General features: G+C 40.2%; 1 protein-coding gene across 1 annotated transcript in view; it reads left to right on the top strand.

The window, feature by feature from the left end:
- Nucleotides 1-1,298: 1,298 nt before the first annotated feature.
- The window catches only part of slc43a1a (solute carrier family 43 member 1a), a 61,571-nt gene continuing 40,700 nt past the window's right edge, over nt 1,299-22,169 (top strand). The window contains exons 1-5 of the mRNA XM_060927318.1: nt 1,299-1,654; nt 11,981-12,138; nt 12,264-12,447; nt 13,768-13,823; nt 18,321-18,397. Of these exons, the coding sequence (XP_060783301.1) occupies nt 1,650-1,654; nt 11,981-12,138; nt 12,264-12,447; nt 13,768-13,823; nt 18,321-18,397 (480 nt within the window). The 5' untranslated portion in view covers nt 1,299-1,649. The remainder of the gene's footprint in view (nt 1,655-11,980; nt 12,139-12,263; nt 12,448-13,767; nt 13,824-18,320; nt 18,398-22,169) is intronic.

Genomic DNA, 22,169 nt, shown 5'->3' with positions numbered 1-22,169 from the left:
GCGAAAGGTGGTGTACACCCTGGACAAGTCGCCGGATCATCACAGGGCTGACACATAGACACAGACAACCATTCACACTCACATTCACACCTACGGTCAATTTAGAGTCACCAGTTAACCTAACCTGCATGTCTTTGGACTGTGGGGGAAACTGGAGCACCTGGAGGAAACCCACGCGGACACGGGGAGAACATGTGAACTCGAACCCGGACCTTCTTGCTGTGAGGCAACAGCGCTACACTCTAAAGAATAATGGGGCCAGTACCGGTTCTTCAGGGCGATGCCATAGAAGAACCTTTTTCAGGGCTTCAAAGAACCGTTCATGCAACAGTTCTTTAAAGAACCATTTAAACCATTTGTTTGAGCAGTGAAGACAGATTTGTGTAAACATAGCCTATGTGCATTGACCAGCAAATGGTAAGAGAATGCCAGGCTCTGAAGAACCATTTCCAATGTGAAGAACCTTTCGCATAATGCAGTGGTTCATTACAGAGTTTTGACTCTCCATGGAACCATCCAGAGATTTGAAGAACCACTGAAGCACCTTTATTTTTTAGAGTGTAACCACTACACCACCGTGCCGCCCCTGTGATAAACCTGTCTAGGAAAAGTTAGATTATGTAGAGTTGGTGCTAAAGAAATAGCTGTTGTAGTACAGTCAACATGATCTGACCAATCAGAGTCGAGAATCCAACAACTCACTGGATTTCTCACTGTGAAAACTGATAAGTCTGTTCTTGTTCACTGTAATCCCTGTGTGTGTGTGTGTGTGTGTGTGTGTGTGTGTGTGTGTGTGTGTGTGTGTGTGTGTGTGATGTGTGTGGGTGGGTTTTTTGACTGTGCAATACTTTCTTCACTGGACTTTTTACTGTTACAATTGAGAAGCATCCCCTCTATCATGGCTGACACTTGCTATTTGTTTACTTGTTATTTGTTCACTTAATGTTTTACTTTAATATCTCTCTTTGCACCATACTAGAAGTTTTTGCTCTTTGTTGAATTAGAGTAATTTAGTGTTGATTTAGTGTAATTTAGTGTAATGTTGATCTAGTGTAATTTCTTCCCTCTCTGTATCTTAATATTTTTTTTTTTTGTATTTTTGTATAAGCTACTTGACACTTTAATTTCCCTCTAGGGATCAATAAAGTTACTCTACTCTACTCTACTCTACTCTACTCTACTCTACTCTACTCTACGCTTTGTTTGGTAATTGTGAGTCATTTTCCGAGTGAATCAAATTGCCTTTTGACTCTTTTTTGAATCTTAGAAAAGATTCATTCGGCTTTGTGCGCTTACTATAATCTCTCCATTCATGGAGTGGAGAGAGAGAGAGTGAGAGAGCTATATGAGCGGCCATTTAGGCAGCAGGGAGGGACAAGAAGAGGGACTTAAATATCATCAACCAGCACAACTTCTCCGGCATTTTTCAGTAGTTTACTAGAGCAAAGAGAGAAACTCTGAAACATAGTCTGTTTTAGATACTTAGTATAAACTGACTTGTCGAAATTAACATCTGGAAAACAGCATTTAATTTGTTATTACACTGTTATTATTTAGAGCTTCGTTATTTTTTTTCCCCTCACAGTTGATTTGAAGACGAAGGGATTTGATCAAAACACGTGTGCAGCTGTTGAGAAAACACACCGACCATGAAGTAAGTTGAAATTTTGTGTGAGTGAGTGTGTGTGTGTGGGGGGGGGGACAGTTTACACACGTGGCACTTACAGTAACTTGACACACGGGACCAACCAGATTGTGTTTATTAAGCACAGATGCAACAAACCAACCATAATAAACCATAATGCAACTGGTCACTTAAAGATCCACTTTATAACCTTCTTACACACCTTTCTTTATGTCATTCGGGCGCGGGCGCGTGCTTTTACACGTGAGCGGACAAGAAAAGACGACAAGAAACACAGATGGCGTCTCAGTGAAGGAAATGTCTCTCTCTCTTTCGCTCTCTCTCTTTCTCACACACTTCGCAGACGGTCTTATCCAGAGCAGCCTGGGGAGCAGTTAGGGGTTAGGTTCCTTGCTCAAGGACACTACAGCCATTTTTGCTGGTGCAGGGAATCAACCCGGCAACCTTTTGGTCCCAAAGGTGCTTCTCTAACCTGTAGGCTTCCTTTTAGTTGCATGAAGATGACCCAAGAGAATGAGAGTACCTGCTACATACTGAGGACCAGACTACGCTTTTTACCAACAGACCGAGGACATTTTGGCTGGTCCTCGGGGTTTTTTTTTGTTTGTTTTTTGTTTTTTTTCCCAAAGGGCTGCTTGTTTCAAAGGGTTAAGACTTAGTATTAGGGTTCAGGTTAGAACGAGGTTTAAGTAAGGGTGATCACACTATCTGTTATCACCCAAATGATGCTGGGTTCCGTTTTGCATCTGATTCCTCTCAAAGTTGCTTCCTCATGACTTCTCAGGGAGTTTTCCTTTGCCACCGTCACCACAGGCTTTCTCATCAAGGATACGTTTATTAGGCATAAAATTAGCTCATGTTTAAAGCCTTTCATTTTCTGTAAAGCTGCTTTGCAACATTGTTGTTAAACGCGCTATACAGATAAACTTGTCTTATCTTGACTTGACACATTCTTTTACTTCTATCTTTGTAGGGACTCATGGATATAATACAAAACCTATTTCCTTACCCTGACCTAAACCATCACAACTCAATGTCGAACCCCAACCTTTACCCTAACCTAAACCTCATTCAAACCTGAACCCTAAAACTGAGTCTTAACCCTCAAACAGCCCTTTGAAAAAAGTGAGGACCAGCCAAAATGTCCTCACTTCCCAAAAATGTCCTCGGTCTGTTGGTAAAAAATGCATTTCGGTCCTCAGTATGTAGCAGGTACTCTCGTTCTCTTGGGTCCTCTTCTTGCAACTAAATGGAAGCCATGGCCTAAAGGTTAGAGAAGCAGCTTTGGGACCAAAAGGTTGCTGGGTTGATTCCCTGCACCAGCAAGAATGTCTGTAGTGTCCTTGAGCAAGACACTGCTGCTCTGGGTTTGTTGTATGTTGCTCTGGATAAGAGTGTCTGTGAAATTCTATTAATGTAATCCAACTTACTTATTATCCCATGCACCAGACTATCCACTTTGGGAGGCAGGTCCTTCAGTGCCATGGCCCCCAAGCTTTGCTCTTCTTTCTCAAACTTCAAATTTGGTTTAGATACTTTTCTTTTCCATGAATACTTACCTCTCTTCCTCATCCTTTGTTCAGTCTAGCAAAAAATTGTTTTCTTTCCTGTAAAGCAACCTTGGGTCTGTAAAAGGCGCCAGGGCTCTACACTAACTTTTTTTTTCAGGAGCACATGTGCTCCTAAGTAAAAAATTTTAGGAGCATAGGGAAAAAAATGGGGGCACAAGCACAAGTAGGTTTTCATTTTAAAGGTTTACTGCAGCGCAAACCTTAGACACACCAACACATAAAACGCAAAATTCAATCGAGAATGAATGAATGAACGAATGAATGAATGAACAAACAAATGAATAACGAACAACTGAATGAATGAACAGACAGTAGCTAAACAGAGAGCAGAGCTCAGCAGAGCTAACAACATCATCAAGGACAGCTCCCACCCTGGCTGTGAGTTATTTGACTTGCTGCCCTCAGGCAGGCGTTACAGGTGCATCAAAGCAAGGACCAACAGACTCAAAAACAGTTTTTTCCCACAGGCCATAACCACCTTGAACAATTAGCCTTTTTCACATTATGTCACTTGCAGGGGAACTCATCCGTTTTCAGCCTTTTGAATGGAAGAAGAGGTATACGGCGGCAACATATGTTAACAAAACTGTGTCATTCACAGATAAGATTAGACCGAGAAGAATAAAAATGCTGAAATCTCATGTCCCGGTAAAACGCACTAGCATGGCAGAACGGCAAAAAAAATTTAACTTTTTCACCCCCCCAGCTACCGTGGGAACCACCGCAGTGCAAGACAGAGGCAATGCACGCAACTACAGACAGGGAGCAAGGCGCAGGCAGAACACACACACACACGCACGCATGTACACAACACTGAACACACACACTTACAACAATACAGGCCGTTACTTGTTACACTATATTAGGTAGGCTATCCAGTGCTGGATTTACATACTTTGCAGTTTAATGTTTGATACATTTTAGAATGTTAAACTCGTCGCGTCTGTGCTCAGTGCTTTCCTAAATTGTCGGCCGCAAGAAGCCCTCGCATGAATGCGCGTGTTTTTTTTTCGTCGTTCGCATGCCGAAAAATTTGCTTGCAAATGCGAGTGAAATGTGCGCACTGTAGAGCCCTGAAAAGGCGCTATATAAGTTAAACCTATTATTATTATTATTATTATTGTTGTTGTTGTTGTTGTATTGCATGGATTACTTTTTCCATAAAGCAAATTTGAACAATAAACTACACACTCGTAGTTCTGTAGTTACCATATGTAAGAGTTGAGACCACAACAAACTGTATACATTATAATGTTACTGAAAAACCTCACCTGTAAGACAAGTATCATTTTAAACAGATGTGTTTTAGATATGGCTAAACTAATTTCATTGTTTAACACAAACGTACAAGAATGTGCTGGTCTGGAGCACGGTTTTACCTGTCAAAGATTGACTTTAAGAGGATATTGGAAGGGAAATTTCAGCCGTCTATCTTCTTGATTAAAATCTGAACAGTGAAGATGACCACCACCCAATTCTGAGTCCCCACAAGAACATGGATTCAGATTACGATCCAGTTTATCAGGTCTCAAGGCGGGTACGTTTATTAAAAAAAAATAAATTAACGTCTAAATACATTCTTATTAAAACAATGTTTAAAAACTTAAGAAATAATGAAGCACATATATGTGTTTGGCATACACAAATGAATAAGACTATTTTGGACTCATTTAGTTGGTGCTGAGTGACATCATGTGATTAAAACATTTAATGGTTAATTTCCATAAACCTGCATGAGCACAAATTTTTAGTTTTTGCATACACAAACGAATCAGAATACTTTTATTCACGCTCATCATGTGGCGTGCCAACTTCACACAGGTTAGTTAGACAACTCCTAAAACATGTTCCCTGATAGCCATGATTGACAATTCCTTGACCCTCCTCCCCAACAACACGCAAAGACGTGAACGATGATTGGTCAGGGTTAAACTTGTAGCATTTCCAGTCTCCCAACCAAGACACAGAAAGAATTGATAGCACTATGATTGTCTAATGCACTGTAAACCCGAATAAGTTGAGTTTACTTAAAAAAATTGAGGAAAGTGGTTGCCTTAAAAAAAATAAGTAATTATTAATGATTGAATTGAGTACCTTAAACTTACCAGAAGATTGTAAGTTTAAGGTACTCAATTCAATCATTAATAATTACTTATTTTTTTTAAGGCAACCACTTTCCTCAATTTTTTTAAGTAAACTCAACTTATTCGGGTTTACAGTGTGGTGCTACCATTCGAGTTACATAGTGCTTTAACCATGAACTGTGTAAAGAAAGATGTGAAATTACTGACAGTTAGGATATTGAAACATTGCTACACTGTAGTGTTGGACTGGTGGTACGTTTTGCAACACGAGTGCTAATGTATTAAAATTTCCACTTTTTGTTTCCTCACTCACCCTTCATATTCACATTAGTAGCGTCGTCTAGACAGTTATGTGTCGAAACATTTGCAGAATTGGACACGTTTCAGATGTATGTAGTAAAAAGAAAACTTTATACAGAGAAACCCCATACACAGTTTATTCACCAGTCAAATTGGTGGGACACTCAGATGGGCCATGTTCTAACTTTTTTAGTGGGACTAGTGTATGTGTGTGAGAGTGTTCTTGGGTTTCAGTCACGTGACTTTTCTTAGCGATTTCACTTCTGGTAAACTGCTGGTGGTCAAGCAAACCAAAACAGCTGCCGTAGTGCAAACAACTAGTGATAACTTTTCAGAGTATGCTCGTAATCTTGAAGCCCCCAGACCCCCAGCTTTACTGGGTTGACCCCCCACCCCCACCCCCCCACCCATTTTCCTGGACTTGCCCCTGACTCTTTCAGGAAGCTATTTCATAGCATGTACATACAATAATGCATTGTAATGAATAGCAATAATACAGACTGTACTACTTACAACAATATACTATACATAAATAACACAATAACTCAGTGAATGAGGTGTGTAGTTGTATTCTTGGGTTTCAGTCACGTGATTTTTCTTAACAGTTTCACTTCTGGTAAAACTGGTGGTGGTCAAGCAAACCAAAACGGCTGCCGTAGTGCAAACAACTAGCAATAACGTATCAGAGTATACTCGTAATCTAGAAGCCACTGCTCGCTTTAGATATATTCAGAAGATTGCTATGTGCAATGGAATCGACCCCTACAGTCTGGGAAAGAAGGATTTGTCATACGATCTCGAAAACTACCCTTCAGTCGAGTTCCCCGACATCTCGAACTATCTGGTGTTGCAGACGTCCTTCTACACCGCAAAACAGATGAAAGTGTGGAAGAGTACGGAGGCTTGCAACTTTTTTGTATGTGGCTGGGTAAAGGACCTCGCTATCAAGTCGCTGCCAAATGAATCCTGTATTGTTTTTGCCCGTGTAAGTGTTTTTTTTAAGCTTTTCGTTCGCATCTTTACAACGAAGCGCTGCAAGTTGAAGTGTAAACAAACAACAGTTGGCTTGATTCTCACTTGTGTTGGCTCTTATCTCTGAGGTAAATCATTCGCAAAGATCATCAGAAACCCTTTTAAAGACCTGGATCTTAGTTAAACAAGACGGAGAAGAAGTGATCACGGCGCCTTGTAACTGTACGGCTGGGTAAGAATTTTGTCGCGACCTTCATGCATACGGACTTTGTGAGGAGTAAACAAAGAAACAGTTGGGGACTTTAGCGCGTTGTGACTAAAAAAGTGCCGTAAAATAACGACACATAGCAAGAAAAGTACTTGGAAAACACTAATGGCCCTTTTCCACTACCCTTTTTCAGCTCGCTTCAGCTCACTTCAGCCCGACATGGCTCGCGTTTCGACTACCAAAAAGCAGCACGACTCAGCTCGCTTCAGCCCTGCTTAGCCCCTAAAACTTGCACCGTTTTGGAGTGGGGCTGAAGCGTGGGCCAAACCGAGCCGAGTGAGGCTGGGGGCGTGAGCAGACACTCCCCTGTGCACTGATTGGTGAGGAGGAGTGTCCTCACATGCCCACACACGCCCCGCGAGCACGCTGGGATCTGTAAACACCGTAAACCCGGAAGGAGAATAATTACGAATTACGAGAATTTCTGAAGCCTTATGCGCCTCGCCTCATCTATACGCTCTTGCCAGTATCTGTTGGCGTTGTCGGTGACAACAAGCCACAGCACCAAGACCAGCAATACTAACGACTCCATGTCCTCCATGTTTATTGTTTACTATCCGGGTCATGAGACTACCGCTTAAAAGCTCACTGATGTCACTGTTTGCGCTGCTTAACGACATCACGTGACGTCCACCCACTTTCACTAACTCCACCCAATGTGTCCACCCACTTCCAGCCAGCACGGTTGTAGTCGAAATGCAACTCCAATAGCCTCACTCAGCTCGACTCAGCACGGCACGGCTCAGCCCGACTCAGCCGCGTTTGTAGTGGAAAAGCGGCATAAGGCCATAGCTGAGAGGGAAATGCAAACCTTTCACCAAGTGATCATTGCAAACTCGAGCATGCTTCGACTCGGCTCCCTTCGATTTCAGTGAGAGGTTCAAAAGCTACCTTTTTCGACGTTCTTTTGTGAAATCCTGTGTGTGTTTTATTAGTTCACAGGGAACCCTGAAGAAACTTTTATCAGTTGCACGGTTTGATCGATTCGAACAACCTAAAACAACGCAAGCGTAAGCCATTTTTCATGCAAGCAATGAACCTTCTCCGTACAAACGCTTTGTCAACTGAACTTTGGTAGACCACCAGCTAAAGTTTTAAATAACTAATGAGGTGGATGTGACGTCGCGTGAAACCCAAGAATAGGATGTATGCTAATAGGCAGTGTGAATTACAGTAGAAATCCCTTTATGAGCCGAGCTGCTGAGGACAAAGCGACCTAGTGGGCTGTGTCTAATCACATTAAACACAAAGAAACCCACACTGAATGGGTGACCTACCCACTTAAAGTCAAGTGAAAAGGTCCCCCCTCCCTCTGTCCTTTCTCTTTTTGTCCCCATTCCTTGTCCTGTTTGACTGTTCATGACTGTAGCTGTAGTGACATGTCGGCCTCGCCTCTCTTGTTTTTTTCACGCCTTCGCTTCACAATGGAAAGTAAAATAATGCGCACACGTGCTTTTTATGTAAATGAATAAAGGGAGCATGTTAACACTGCTGTGAAAATGGAGGCCGACTCAGCGTGACAAGTGTCAGCCTTGTTGTGAAATATTCACTGACTCTCTGGCTATGCCTGGTCACGCTGTTCTGTTTCCATGTGAAGGTTAATGACGGTATTACAGGTGAAGCTGGGCAATGAGCCTTCTGCAACGTGTAGCCAAAAGGACCAAAGTGACCTCTTTCACTATTTGTGTACAACACAAATGGAAATAGAGGAAGGTCACACAGAGAGAGCATTTGTTCCGAGGTTTACTTATTAACGTGGAGTTTAGTGCTCCAAATATAGCACCCAAATAACTCAGTGTGTTTATATGTACATATGGTCCAGTAAGATCGTTATTTCAGATTTTATCAGTGGTCGTATAAACAGTGTAATGAGACTCACTACCTGAATTTTAATCCAGTACTCACGTTATTCTGTAAATCTTAAAAGTTAAGTACTGTATCATTTATAGTATTGACATAATTTGACATTTCACTCTTTGTGTACAAACTGAGGAAAAAGTCAAGCATGTGATCATAATACAGCTTGACTAAGGACTGAGTAACCTGTAATAATGAAAAAGTCTGAATCATGATTAAGCAATGAAATGGCTGTCAGTTTAAAAAAAAAGGCATATCAATTAGCAATCATGAATCCAAACATAATCTATTTAATAGTTATTCCACAAAATCGAGTCGTACGTGAGCTGATAGCTGACGAGGCACATAGCACCGACTCGGCTATAAGCCATGTACGACAAGTTTGAGTGGAATAACTGTTTTATTCTATCCACATTCACTGTATTTTGAGAAACAGAGCGTTTTTATTTTTACTTTTTGCAAATTCGATCAATAAAAACGTATAAAAATGTAACAAATTTTAATGCTTAAAGATGAAGAATGTCAACAAACCGGCGAAATGACAGTAGCAATTTGTGAAAAGTGCTGTAATAATAATCATTCTTGAAAAATGAAAAAAAAATACATTCTTACCATCAAATACTTTTATTCCATATTTTGTTGCTTTTTTTTTGTTGTATTTTTGGGGTTTTGTTTTCGAGTAGAGTTTTTATTTCGTCCTCGGTTCATTCAGCAACACGCTCCGCCATTTTGTTTTTCTCTACTCACGGTATATGAGCTGATAGCCTAGTAGTAGAGTAGTCAATCAGAGCACACGATTGCTCATATCCAGTGAATGTGGATAGAGTAAAGTGTGTGTGTGTATACAGTACTATGCAAAAGTCTTAGGCACCCTATTTTTTTCATGCAAACTTTGTTATAGATTTCTATTTTATGACTTTTCAACATTATCGAGTCAAAACATTAGAAACACATTTTAGAGTCCAAACGTTTGTATCTGAGCAGCATGTTACACAAGAGACCACTTTTCAGATTAAAAAAGAAAGCATAATGAAGGCTACTGGGTTTTGGTGCAAAATGAAGAAGCGAATGTGAAACATTTCATTTCATTATTTTTTTAAAGCCTTTTGGTCTCCAGCATTTCTTTAGATGTGCCGAAGACTTTTGCACGCAGTACTGTAAAATATTAATATTGCAAAATATTAAACTGTTTAGAAGCTATATGGTTTAAAATGTCGTTGTTACCACCTCACTGCTGTTGAATAAAGTATTAATGTTCCTATGAATAAATCTGATGTATGATGATGATTCAGGTACAGCCTGATAATCAGGTTACTTGGCTGCTCATTTCCTTCCCTCCCAAAGGCACATCAGCCAAGAGGGAGAACTGAGAGCTGTACAGGGCTCACTTCAGTATCAGGGCGAGTCCAGGACACCAGCCAACCATTTTCAGAACTGGCTTGTATTTTAAAAAAATAATAAAACAGGGCTGGGACGACAAAAATATATCACAAGGCATTTTTATGATGCATGATGTGTATCAGGATATATAGATTTGCTAAAAAATTTAAAAAATAAAAGATTGATTGATTTATTGATTTATAGGTTTACTTTATTGATCCGAAGCTGGGAAATTGTTTTGTTACAGCAGCAAGTTATGAGACATGCGAAAAGGAAAAGGCACACGGTACAACATAAAATAGAATTTAAAAAAAAAATCTCAAGAACAAGTCGACGATATGATATAAAGATAAAAATGTAACGATAAAAATATATATTGACATACAGTCTATGCTTAGAATATTTGACATTGAAAATAGAAAAAAATAAATGATTACATGTAATAGCATGATTTTTTTTTATGATTTAAGAAGATTTTTTTTAGCTAGCATTAACATTGGTGATGTAGCTCCTTGCAGCTGCACCAGGTTCCTTTTTGAACCACATGTTCACAGATGCAGTGTTTAATTTAGCTTTTCGTGATTAGTGTTTCAATTAAGTGTTTTTTCCCCCAACAATAATTTTCTGAACCCTTCACTTTTCTGCAGTGTTCACTTAAAATAACTATTAAAATAACTTAAGTTGTTCAAGCTATCACGGCAACAAAAAGATGCCGCACAACTAGGCATGTAACGATCCACTCAATTCACCGTCCGATTTGATTCACGATATCGGGCGCACGATTTGATTTTCCCATCATGTTTTTCAAAAAAAAAAAGAAATGAAATTTTTATTACAAAAAAACCTTTTTTAATTTAATAAAAATAATTATTTACACACATTTGTAAAGGGTGGCGTAAAATATATATATATGTTATTTACCAGCTGGGAGGTCCATATCGTGAAATACCATGACCGAGGTCTTGAAAGTACTGAGCGAGGCCCTTTGGGCCAAGGTCAGTATTCAAGGCCGAGGTCACGGTATTTCACCATATGGACTGACCTTAAGCTGTTAAATAATATATTTATTTTTTTCTTTACCAAATTCTAACAGAAAACGAGAGCGCCCGAAAAGGAAAACCGAGCTGAGGCGCCATTTTGAATCCTCATTCACGGCTGTAATGCAAATGGCTTCCTCCTCGGTATACAAGTGCACTTCCATGGCAGGAAAAAAACTACATTTTGCCGCCTATGTAGTCCCCTATTTATACAAAATTGAGTCATTCAGGATTCAGCCATGTTTTTGCTCAGCGTTAGCAACAGTTACAGGTTTTTAGCTTTCTCCTGAAATGTTTTCTTTTATTTCTTCTTCCTCAGGGTAGTAAAACTCGCTTTCGCTATGAAGACTGTCGTTATCACTATCCATGATGTAAAATTAATGCTATTCTCCTGAGAAATGCGAAAATAAATGTTGACAAAAATTGCTACTATGTTTGTTGTTATTGTGAATGAGTGAGTCGCCAGAGGTCTGTAACCGGGGTCCGTAACTGGGGTCTGTATTGTAGGATACGGACCCGCTCGCCAGCCAATCAGAGCGCAGGATTTGATGGAAACCGGACCGTGAAAAAAATTAAATATTAACTAAAATATTCCTTTTACGAAAAATGAAAAAAGTCAATAACAAATAGGACTTTTCTGAACAAACTTTTCTGAACATTACCTCCATTTGCTTCTCTTTTCTTTAACTTTAAGCAGCCTGTAAAAAGAGAGCTCGTTTTTGTTCTGGAACCGAATGAATTTTACAGATACCCGTTCTTTGTATCCGTATATAGAAGTATGCTACAGTTGAAGCATCAACACTTTGTAGGTGGAAATAATAAAGCACTTCCTGATATGTAAAGTGATGATTCTCTTGCTCCTTCAGATGGCTAGCTCCTTCACTGTTTCAGGCGTTCCGTAGACGATGGTGGATGGCCTGCACAGCAACGGTGGAAAATCTGGGATTTTCTGCCGTGCTGCTTGGTTGGGGTTCTCTGCTGATCATGCTGAAGAACGAGGGCTATTACTCGCACCTTTGCACAGGTAAGGTGCCCTAGAAAGGATGGAAAAATACTCAGACACAGCCAGACAGGATCACTCAGCCATGACACGAGAGCCATGAATAAACCATATGCTGATAAGTTTTCTTTTTTTGGTCTCACTGCTAGAAAATAAGACGGCGGTGGTTAATGTAAGTACTGAAGCACATGAGGATTGGCACAGCTGTGTAGAGCAGGAGGAGATGCTCAATCTGGGCTTTACCATTGGCTCCTTCCTGCTCAGTGCTGCTACGCTGCCACTCGGCATCCTCATGGACCGATACGGGCCCAGACCAGTGCGCCTCGTTGGGAGGTACACACACACACACACACACACACACAAAGTATATGAAAACATCCATCAGCTTTTCGTTTTTGCCAACTGACCCCACCCCTAAAAGGGGCAGAGCTGAGCTCATCAGTTCTTATTGGAGTTGGGGTGGGGCCAGAAAAAAAAGTAAAATTTGCTTGAAATAAAGAAATTAGCATGGCTTTATTCCAAACTATTAGTTTTTTTTTTTTTTTTTTTGGGGGGGGGGGGGGGGGGTATTCCTACAACTATCTGTGTATTAAAAGTCAATGAACACTTTAAAGGCATTATAAGTAGCACCTTTAATGTTCACATAAGCACCGCAATGTGACAGTTAACAGTTATTCCATGAAATCGAGTCGTACATGAGCTGTTAGTCGACAAGGTGTATAGCACCAAATCAGCTATAAGCCATGTACAACGAGATTGAGTGGAATAACTGTTTTATTCTATCTACATTCACTGTATTTTGAGAAACAGAGCATTTTTATTTTTTGCAAATTCAATAAATAAAAACTTTATAAAAAACGTCCGACAAAATCATTTCCTCTTCGGCGGACTTCTTAAAAACCTGTCGATGGCAGCACAAATTGACTTTAGTGCTGTTTTTTTTTTTTTTCTTGTAGAAAGTACCGTCTTGCTGTCGTGCCGAGGTTTAGAATAGCTTTAGACATTTATTTAATTCTTCCTTGGACATTTCACTTATGTAATTTTCAAACTTCTTTGAGCTTTTGAACCAGTCTAAAAAAATTCAACAAATTTTAATGCTTAAAGATGAAGAATGTAAACAAACCGGCGAAATGACAGGAGCAATTTGTGAAAAATGCGATGATAATAATAATAATAATAATAATTCTTGAAAAATAAAAAAAGATATGTTCTTACCATCAAACACTTTCTTTCCTTTTTTTGGAGGGGGGGTTGTTTTCGAGTAGAGTTTTTATTTCGTCCTCGTTGGTTCAGCAACACGCTCCACCATGTTGTTTTTCTCTACTCACGGGGTATATGAGATGATATCCTAGTAGTCGAGTAGCCAATCAGAGCACGTGATTAATCATATCTAGTGAATGTGGATAGAATAAAATGCATTTTTTCCTCTTCCTCATGATCCCAAACATTTTCGAATTAACAGTATTTGAGAGAAAAGAAAACACAAAATATAGATTATTGATCATGGAGTCAATGAGCGTAAAACATCTATTCTTCGTAAATGGTTCTAGTAAATCTCAATAGCAATACAAAGTGCTTACAGTTACAGTGTAATTAGTCCCCTTGTCTGGTCACGTTAAATTCACTCTCTGTCTCTATCTCTGTCTCCCTCAGCGCATGTTTTGCTCTCTCCTGTGCAATGATGTCTGTGTCAGCATATCAGCCTGAAGGTGAGTCAAATATTCAGCAAACAGGGGATATTCTATACTCATGTGATAGTGACAGAATTACAGCAACCCGACTGAGTCTTTACAATGAAGAGAAATGTCACAGGTGTGATGGAGACGGGCAGGAACCCAATACGTGTTGCATATTCATGTGGAACATCTGTGCTGTGTCCGAAAAACAAAGTGTAAAGCATTGTAAATAAATTTTAAAAAAGGAAATTCATGTTGTATTTCTCATATTATACTACTGTCTAACAGGGTTTTTAGATTGGTAGCACTCTTAATCCCTGACCTTGCGAACCAGTATGATGACGTATTTGTTTGTAGGTCAGGTGGAATTTTTCAACCTAGATTAGAATTTTTAACCCAGTTCATAATTTGCTACTTGTATTAGGGACATTAGTATATCTAGGGTTAGGGTTAGGATTAGGATTTGGGAAGACTTTGTATTTTAAACTACTTGATGACGTAATAAGACTGATGAATCAATTTAAAATATATATCAGTCCTGCCATTGCAATCGTTGCTGGTCTAGTGGTTCAGGTGTTGGGTTAAGACTCAGGAAGTTCTGAGTTTGAGTCCTGGTTAAATATGAAAAAAGATATTTTAAAAACGCTAATTAGGTAGATAGGAATAGACAGATAAGAGGAAATACTTGGTATGTGTAAACAGCAAGGAAGTAGATGGAAGAAAGAGAGACAAAAGAAGTGATGGAAAATCCCTTTTAAGAATCTGAGATCATCCAAAATTTTACTTAGGTTGGAAATTATGAACGAGGTTAAAAAATTTAACCCAGGTCAAAAAAAAAAGCACCTAGGTTGGAATTTTTTGACCTATGACATATTTAACAGTTACTCCACAAAATCGATTCGTACATGAGCTGATAGCCGATGAGGCACGTAGCACCGAATCAACTATAAGCCATGTATGACGAGATTGAATGGAATAACTGTTTTATTCTATCCACATTCACTGGATTTTGAGAAACTGAGCATTTTTATTTTCATTTTGCAAATTTGATAAATAAAAACTTTATGCAAAACGTCCGACAAAATAATTTCCGCTTAGAATGTAAACAAACCGGCGAAATGACAGGAGCAATTTGTGAAAAATGCGCTAATAATAATGCTTGAAATAAATATCGAAGTTCTTACCATCAAATACTTTTATTCCATATTTTGTTGCTTTTTTTTCTATTTTTTGAGGTTTTGTTTTTGAGTCGAGTTTTTATTTCGTCCTCGGTTGGTTCAGCAACACTCCGCCATTTTGTTTTTCTCTACTCATGGTATATGAGCTGATATCCTAGTAGTAGAGTAGCCAATCAGAGCGCGCGATTGCTCATATCCATTGAATGTGGATAGAATAATTATTGATAGAGACGTCTGTACGTCACTCTGGATAAGGGCGTCTGCCAAATGCCATAAACGTAAATGTAAATCACCAATGCTTCAGGCCAGTCCCAGGACTCAGTAGTGGACTGATGCATTCCTACTTGTATAACTTTACAAATATGCAAAGTGCCATTTCAGCCACAAACTTTTGAATGTCCCACTTCCTGTTTTCGTGTATGTGTGTGCACTCACACTGTTCACTTCCTCCTGGGGTGTATGTGCACTCACTGCTTTGATTGAGTTAAATTATTTAGCTCCAAGGGGGTCTAAATTCCTCTTGGAGCTAAATAAAGTATCTAAAAAAACCCGAAACCTATATGCGAACATATCAGCCATAACATTAAAACTACTGACAGGTGATGTGAATAACGTTGATTATCATTCAGATTAGTTTTTACACCGTTTTAATTAGCTGAGCGAACTGCAAATAACTGCCTACAAATAATGTTCTGCTCGTACGCAGTTAGTTTGCACTTTTGTCAACGTGGTTTGCTTCCTTAAAGGGGAACAGAGGGCAATATATAGAGTAAATATAACAATAAAACACACATTAACGAACCTTATTCAAGACTTACAAAAGTTTTTTGTTCTAAGGTTGGAAAGTTATAGTGTTTTGAAAGTAGCTCGAGCAAACTATTTCCGCAGTTTGAACAGCCCGCCATGATATTAATTTTATCCAATCAGAATGCACGTTCATTTTCTCTGCGTAACACTCATGACGTATGTATGTGCCCAGTTGTGTTGGCTCATTGAGGTTGGGAATAGCACGTGTGAAATACCTGTTTCTGCCTCTTGCGATGATTTCGCAAGTGCACGGGTGGCGCCTATCTCATTGCAGCAAATAAATTCTGCTGGACTCGTGAGCAACTCCACGTTACATTTTCCGCACGAGCACCACGCCGTGTCACCTGCACGCAGACGCTCTGCCCCACGCTCGCCATGCCCATGGTCAGCATCAGTCTCATCCTCGCCGTCATCCGAGCTTTCTTCTCTTATTTCATCACCGGAGTCGAGAGTACCTCTCCTAGGTTCAAACTGGTACCCTTCTAAGCCATAGCCTGCTTGTAGTGTGTCTTGCTGGATCTCTTCGTATGATTCGACAGAGCTGTCGCTTTCACTTGATGTGCCCGACGCCATGATTACACGCTTATCTCCTCTATTTCGGAGAGTTCCGCTAGTGCAGTGGGTAGCGCTGACGTCACGGTCTTTTAAAAATGGCGACTCTTGTGCGGTTTAGCGTATAAAGTATTATATTTACAATTACCAAGATATTCCATTGTTTTCTAGTATATAAATTTGATAGAATACTTAAGAATACGTTACTTTGTCACATCAGCAACTGTATATATTATATTTGGTACCCCTTTAAATTGACAAACGATGAGTTGGCTTCTTTAATTGAAAATAAAAACAGTGGAAACACACACACACAAAAAAAACCCTCATCGTGCGAACTTTAGAATCAGTGTTTCAAAAAAATTTTGAATGATATAACAATTATTGAACTCAGTTTTCACAAAATATCATGATTTGTTAGTGTCTCTGCCTTTGGAATCAGCAAATAATTGCTTGCTCGCTACTAACAAATCACGGTATTTTGTTCAGCCTTGTCTAATGATTGCTTATTACCTGATTAGAGTTACACCTGTCGAGGTTGGGATATATTAGGCAGCAAGAAAACAGTCAGTTCTTGAAGTTGATGTGTTGGAAGCAGGAAAAATGGGCAAGCGTAATGATCTGAGTGACTTTGATAAGGGCCAAATGGTGATGGCTAGATGACTGGGTCTGAGCATCTCCAAAATGGCACATCTTGTGGGGTGTTCCTGGTATGCAGTGGTTACCAAAAGTGGTCCAGGAAAGGACAACTGGTGAACCGGTGACAGGGTCATGGGCGCCCAAGGCTCATTGATGTGCATAGGGTGCGAAGGCTAGTCTGTCTGGTCCAACACCATGGAAGAGCTGCTGTAGCACAAATTCCTGAAAAGGTCACTGCTATCTATGGGGGTTTGCTGCATGTGGGATTGTGTAGCTGCAGACTGGTCAGAGTACCCATGCTAAACCCTGTCCAGCACCAAAAGTGCCTACAAAGGGCACGTGAACATCAGAACTGGATCTGGACCATGTAGCAATGGAAGAAGGTGGACTGGTCTGATGAATCATGTGGATGGCCAGGTTTGTGTGCATCGCATACGGTACCTGGGGACGAGAAGGCACCAGGATGCACTATGTGAAGAAGGCAAGCTGGTGGAGGCAGTGTGATGCTCTGGACAATGTCCTGCTGGAAAACCTTGGGTCCTGGCATTCATATGGATGTACCACCTACCTAAACATTGTTGCAGACCAAGCACACCCCTTCATGGCAACAGTATTCCCTAATGGCAGTGGCCTCTTTCAGCAGGATAATGAGCCCTGCCATACTGCAAAAAAAAATGCTTCAGGAATGGGTTGAGGAACAAGATAAAGAGTTCAAGGTGTTGACTCAGCCTCCAAATTCCCCAGATCTCAATCCCACTGAGCATCTTTGGGACGTGCTGGACAAACAAGTCTGATCCATGGAGACCCCACCTCACAACTTACAGAACTTAAATGATATGCTGATAACATCTTGGTCCCAGATATCACAGCACACCTTCAGAGGTCTCATGGCATCCATGCATCGATGGGTCGGAGCTGTTGTGGTGGCACAGTGGGACTTACACAGTATTACGCGGGTGGTTTTAATGTTGTAGCCGATCGATGTAAGCGATAACAGGAAATAATTTGTCTGGCAGATATTCCACAACATTCAATGTAAGCAAAAAAGGTCAAAATGCATGATTTGTTGCTCAGTAATAAATCTAAAATTGTAATCGTTGGCAATTTGCTGTGCTGTAAGGGGAATAAAACAGTTCAGGATGTGTTATTGGAAAATAATCAATTCCATAGTGCTTTGTTGCTTACTTATGATTTACCAAATTAAATACATGTTTAGGGTGTTAAATCTCCCATAGATAGATATTTGTTAATTATGAAACTGGATGTGGCTCAACATCAAGAATGCATCGATTATAACATAATTTGCTGTGGTTTGTGGTTTCTTATCATTCCATGTCTTTATTTCTTTTTCCAGTCCTCTCTGCCCTCATCTTTCTTGCTCTGTCGTTCAATGGTTTCGGAGGAATCTGTTTGACCTTCACGTCTCTCACGGTAAGAAGACTAACCAGAGATTTGTTTTGTTATGGAATTATATATAACTAAGCACGTGATATTTAGCCATGACAGTAATAAATTCCAGTAAGTGTGTGTGTGTGGGTGTGAGGTAGGCAGGACACGGATGACTTGCAAAGGTTTATCGTTTCCACCAATCACAGACGCAAGTTCCTCCACACCTTCTGCAATTCTTCCACTCACTCCCCTTTACCTAAAAGGGACAAGGACACACACACACACACACACACACACACACACACACACACACACACACACACACACACACACACACACACGCAGCACTGTAATGCCTTCACATAAGTCTACACACTACAGATATTACACTGATCAACATCCACCCATGGTGAGGGAGGATCTGTTACAAAATAAAGGTTGTGTTGAACATTTTATATGTAGTGTGTGAATACGCATGATCTCTTATGTAAAAGAATGACCATATTTATCAAGTGCCAACAATTTGCTCATGCACACACACACACACCCATATCTTTCACCCTCGTGTGTGCACACATGCATTCCACACGTGTCAACTCTTTCACATTCTCAGACGTGTGCTGGAACAACATTTGGTCCAGGTCCTCAACTCTGATCACAATCAGTACTTTACATCCCAGGACTCTGTCTTTCTCTTTTTAGACATACAGTTCCCAGAACACCTGCCTGCTCTTTTCCTCTCTCTCTCTCTCTCTCTCTCTCTCTCTCTCTCCTCGCTCTCTCTCTCGCTATGTGGGTTTAGTACCAGCATGTACAGAATCACACCATGCTGTTTTGCCATTGAAGGTTATGACCTGACAGTTGCTCTGTCTCTCTCTCTGTTCTCTCTCTGTCTCACTCTCTCTCTGTCTGTCTCTGTTCTCTCTCTCTCTCTCTCTCTCTCTCTCTCTTGCAACCTCTGTTCTCTCTGTCTCTCTCTCTCTCTGTTCTCTCTGTCTCACTCTCTCTGTCTCTGTTCTCTCTCTCTGTGCTCGCTCGCTCTCTCCCTCTGTGTGCTCGTGCTCTCTGTCTCTCTCTCTCTGTTCTCTCTCTTTCTCTGTCTCATCCACTCTCTCTGTTCTCTCTGTGCTCGCTCTCTCTCTCTGTGTGCTTGCGCTCTCTGTCTCTCTCACTCTCTCTGTTCTCTCTCTGTGCTCTCTCTCTGTCAATCTGTTCTCTCTCTCTGTTCTCTCTCTCTCTGTTCTCTCTGTGCTTGTGCTCTCTCTCTCTCTCACTCTCTGTTCTCTCTCACTCTCTCTGTCTCTCTCACTCTCTCTGTCTCACTCTCTCACTGTTCTCTCTGTCTCACTTTGTCTCTCTGTTCTCTCTCTCTGTGCTCTCTCTCTGTTCTCTCTTTGTGCTCTCTCTCTCTGTTCTCTCTCTATGCTTGCGCTCTCTCACTCTCTCTGTCTCTCACTCTCTGTTCTCTCTCTCTCTCTGTGTTCTCTGTCTCACTCTCTCTCTGTCTCTCTGTTCTCTCTCTCTGTGCTTGCACTCATTCTCTCTGTCTCTGTTCTCTCTCTCTGTGCTCTCTCTCTCTCTGTGCTTGCACTCATTCTCTCTGTCTCTCTGTTCTCTCTCTCTGTGCTCTCTCTGTGCTTGCGCTCTCTCTCTGTGCTCTCTGTGCTTGCGCTCTCTCTCTCTGTTCTCTCTCTGTGCTTGTGCTGTCTCTCTCTCACTCTGTCTCTCTGTCTCCCTCTCTGTTCTCTCTGTCTCTCTCTGTGTTCTCTCTGTCTCACTCTCTCTCTGTCTCTCTGCTCTCTCTCTGTGCTCTCTCTCTCTCTCTCTCTGTGCTCGTGCTCTCTCTCTGTTCTCTCTCTCTTTCTGTCTCACTCTCTGTTCTCTCTCTTTCTGTCACTCTCTCTGTGCTCTCTCTCTCTGTCACTCTCTCTCTGTCTCTCTCTCACTGTTCTGTCTCTCTCACTGTCTCTCTCTGTTCTCTCTGCCTCACTCTGTCACTGTTCTCTCTGTCTGTCTCACTATGTGGGTTTAGTACCAGCATGTACAGAATCACACTATGCTGTTTAGCCATTGAAGGTCTCCTGACAGTTGCTCTCTGTCTCTCTCTCTCTGTCTCTCTCTGTCTCTCTCTCTCTCTCTCTCTCTCTCTCTCAGTGCGAACTAAAACAGACATTATCATTCTTGCTCGTGATTATTTCAGTATTTTACCTTAAAGTATATCACTGGAAATTTCTTTAGTCTTAAAACAGGACGTGCCCTCAGTGAACTCCAGGTTGTTTGTGCGTGTGCGTGCGTGTGTGTGTGTGTGTGTGTGTAGAGTCAGAGCCTGTTCCAGGGGGAAACATGATTCCAAGCCATCTGGCATTTTTCACACAGTACCGGCATGTACTGCTTTTCATATCAGGGCTGATGTAATTACTGATCTATTAATTATCATCATCATCAACATCATCAAAATTTTTGTCTTTAACTAGTTATTTAACTAGCTAATGTTTAATGCTGGTTTTCACCTCGTAAGCTTCCTGTTCGCATGTTTTTAAATGTCTGAACAGACACAGCTTGCTCTGATCTACCCCCAACCCCTTCCAAAAAAACCCTATTTCTACGGTCTAAGACGAAAGCAGTTTCATTACGCAGTTAAATAGTTTATTAGTTACCTCGTGGCTCGACAGAGAACTCGACCTGCTGCTTGGAAGTTAGCTGGCTAATGTTAACCCAGTGATCACCATGACTGCGTATTTATGTGTTGTTTATACAGTATATGTGTACACTGTAAAAAAAAAAAGTTATGCCAACTTAAAAATTCAAGGCAACTTACTGCACAGGATTTTTGAGTTTATGTGACAACTAAGATTTTTAAGTTTTGAAGAAAGTTGTGCCAACTTATACTTTTGGTCTCAGATAACTTAGCCTTTATATTCACACAAACTTAATTTTTTCAGTTTTACACTACACTGTAAAATATAATAAGTTGACTTTACTTAAAAAAAATATGCAAAGTCGTTGCCTCAAAAAAAGTCATTTATGTTGATTTAGATAAATTAGATTGGGTTAACTTATTTTTTGTGAGTTTGCAGTACTCAAATTAACTTAGATTAGTTTGATTACATTAACTTATTTATTTTGAGTTTGCAGTACTCACATAAACTTATATTAATTTGATTACATTAACTTATTTATTGTGAGTTTGCAGTACTCATCTTATATAATTTTGATTACATTAACTTATTTATTTTAAGTTTACAGTACAAGTTAATGTAATCAAAATTATATAAGATGAGTACTGCAAACTCACAATAAATAAGTTAATGTAATCAAATTAATATAAGTTTATGTGAGTACTGCAAACTCAAAATAAATAAGTTAATGTAATCAAACTAATCTAAGTTAATTTGAGTACTGCAAACTCACAAAAAATAAGTTAACCCAATCTAATTTATCTAAATCAACATAAATGACTTTTTTTGAGGCAACGACTTTGCATATTTTTTTTAAGTAAAGTCAACTTATTATATTTTACAGTGTAGGGCGTAATTTTGGGTAGGGACGCTAGGGACGTGTCCCTACCAATATTCAGCCGTTACTGTGTAATCACGATCAATAAAACCGATGTCCTAACCTGAGCGATGATTATATGGCACACAAAGGGTTAAATGTATGACACTGCTAATAATCCCCCCTCTAACGTAGATATCATTCTCTGGTTAGCTACCTGTTTCTCGCTAACTTACATGGTTGGCTATCCCAGCTGTCACGCCATCTGCTGTAAAAGCAGCACACTTCCCACAGCAGCCGTGACTACCCACCCATCAAC

Source organism: Neoarius graeffei, chromosome 8 (genome assembly GCF_027579695.1).
Source record: "Neoarius graeffei isolate fNeoGra1 chromosome 8, fNeoGra1.pri, whole genome shotgun sequence".
Lineage (NCBI taxonomy): Eukaryota > Metazoa > Chordata > Actinopteri > Siluriformes > Ariidae > Neoarius > Neoarius graeffei.
This window is presented reverse-complemented; position numbering and strand designations above follow the sequence as displayed.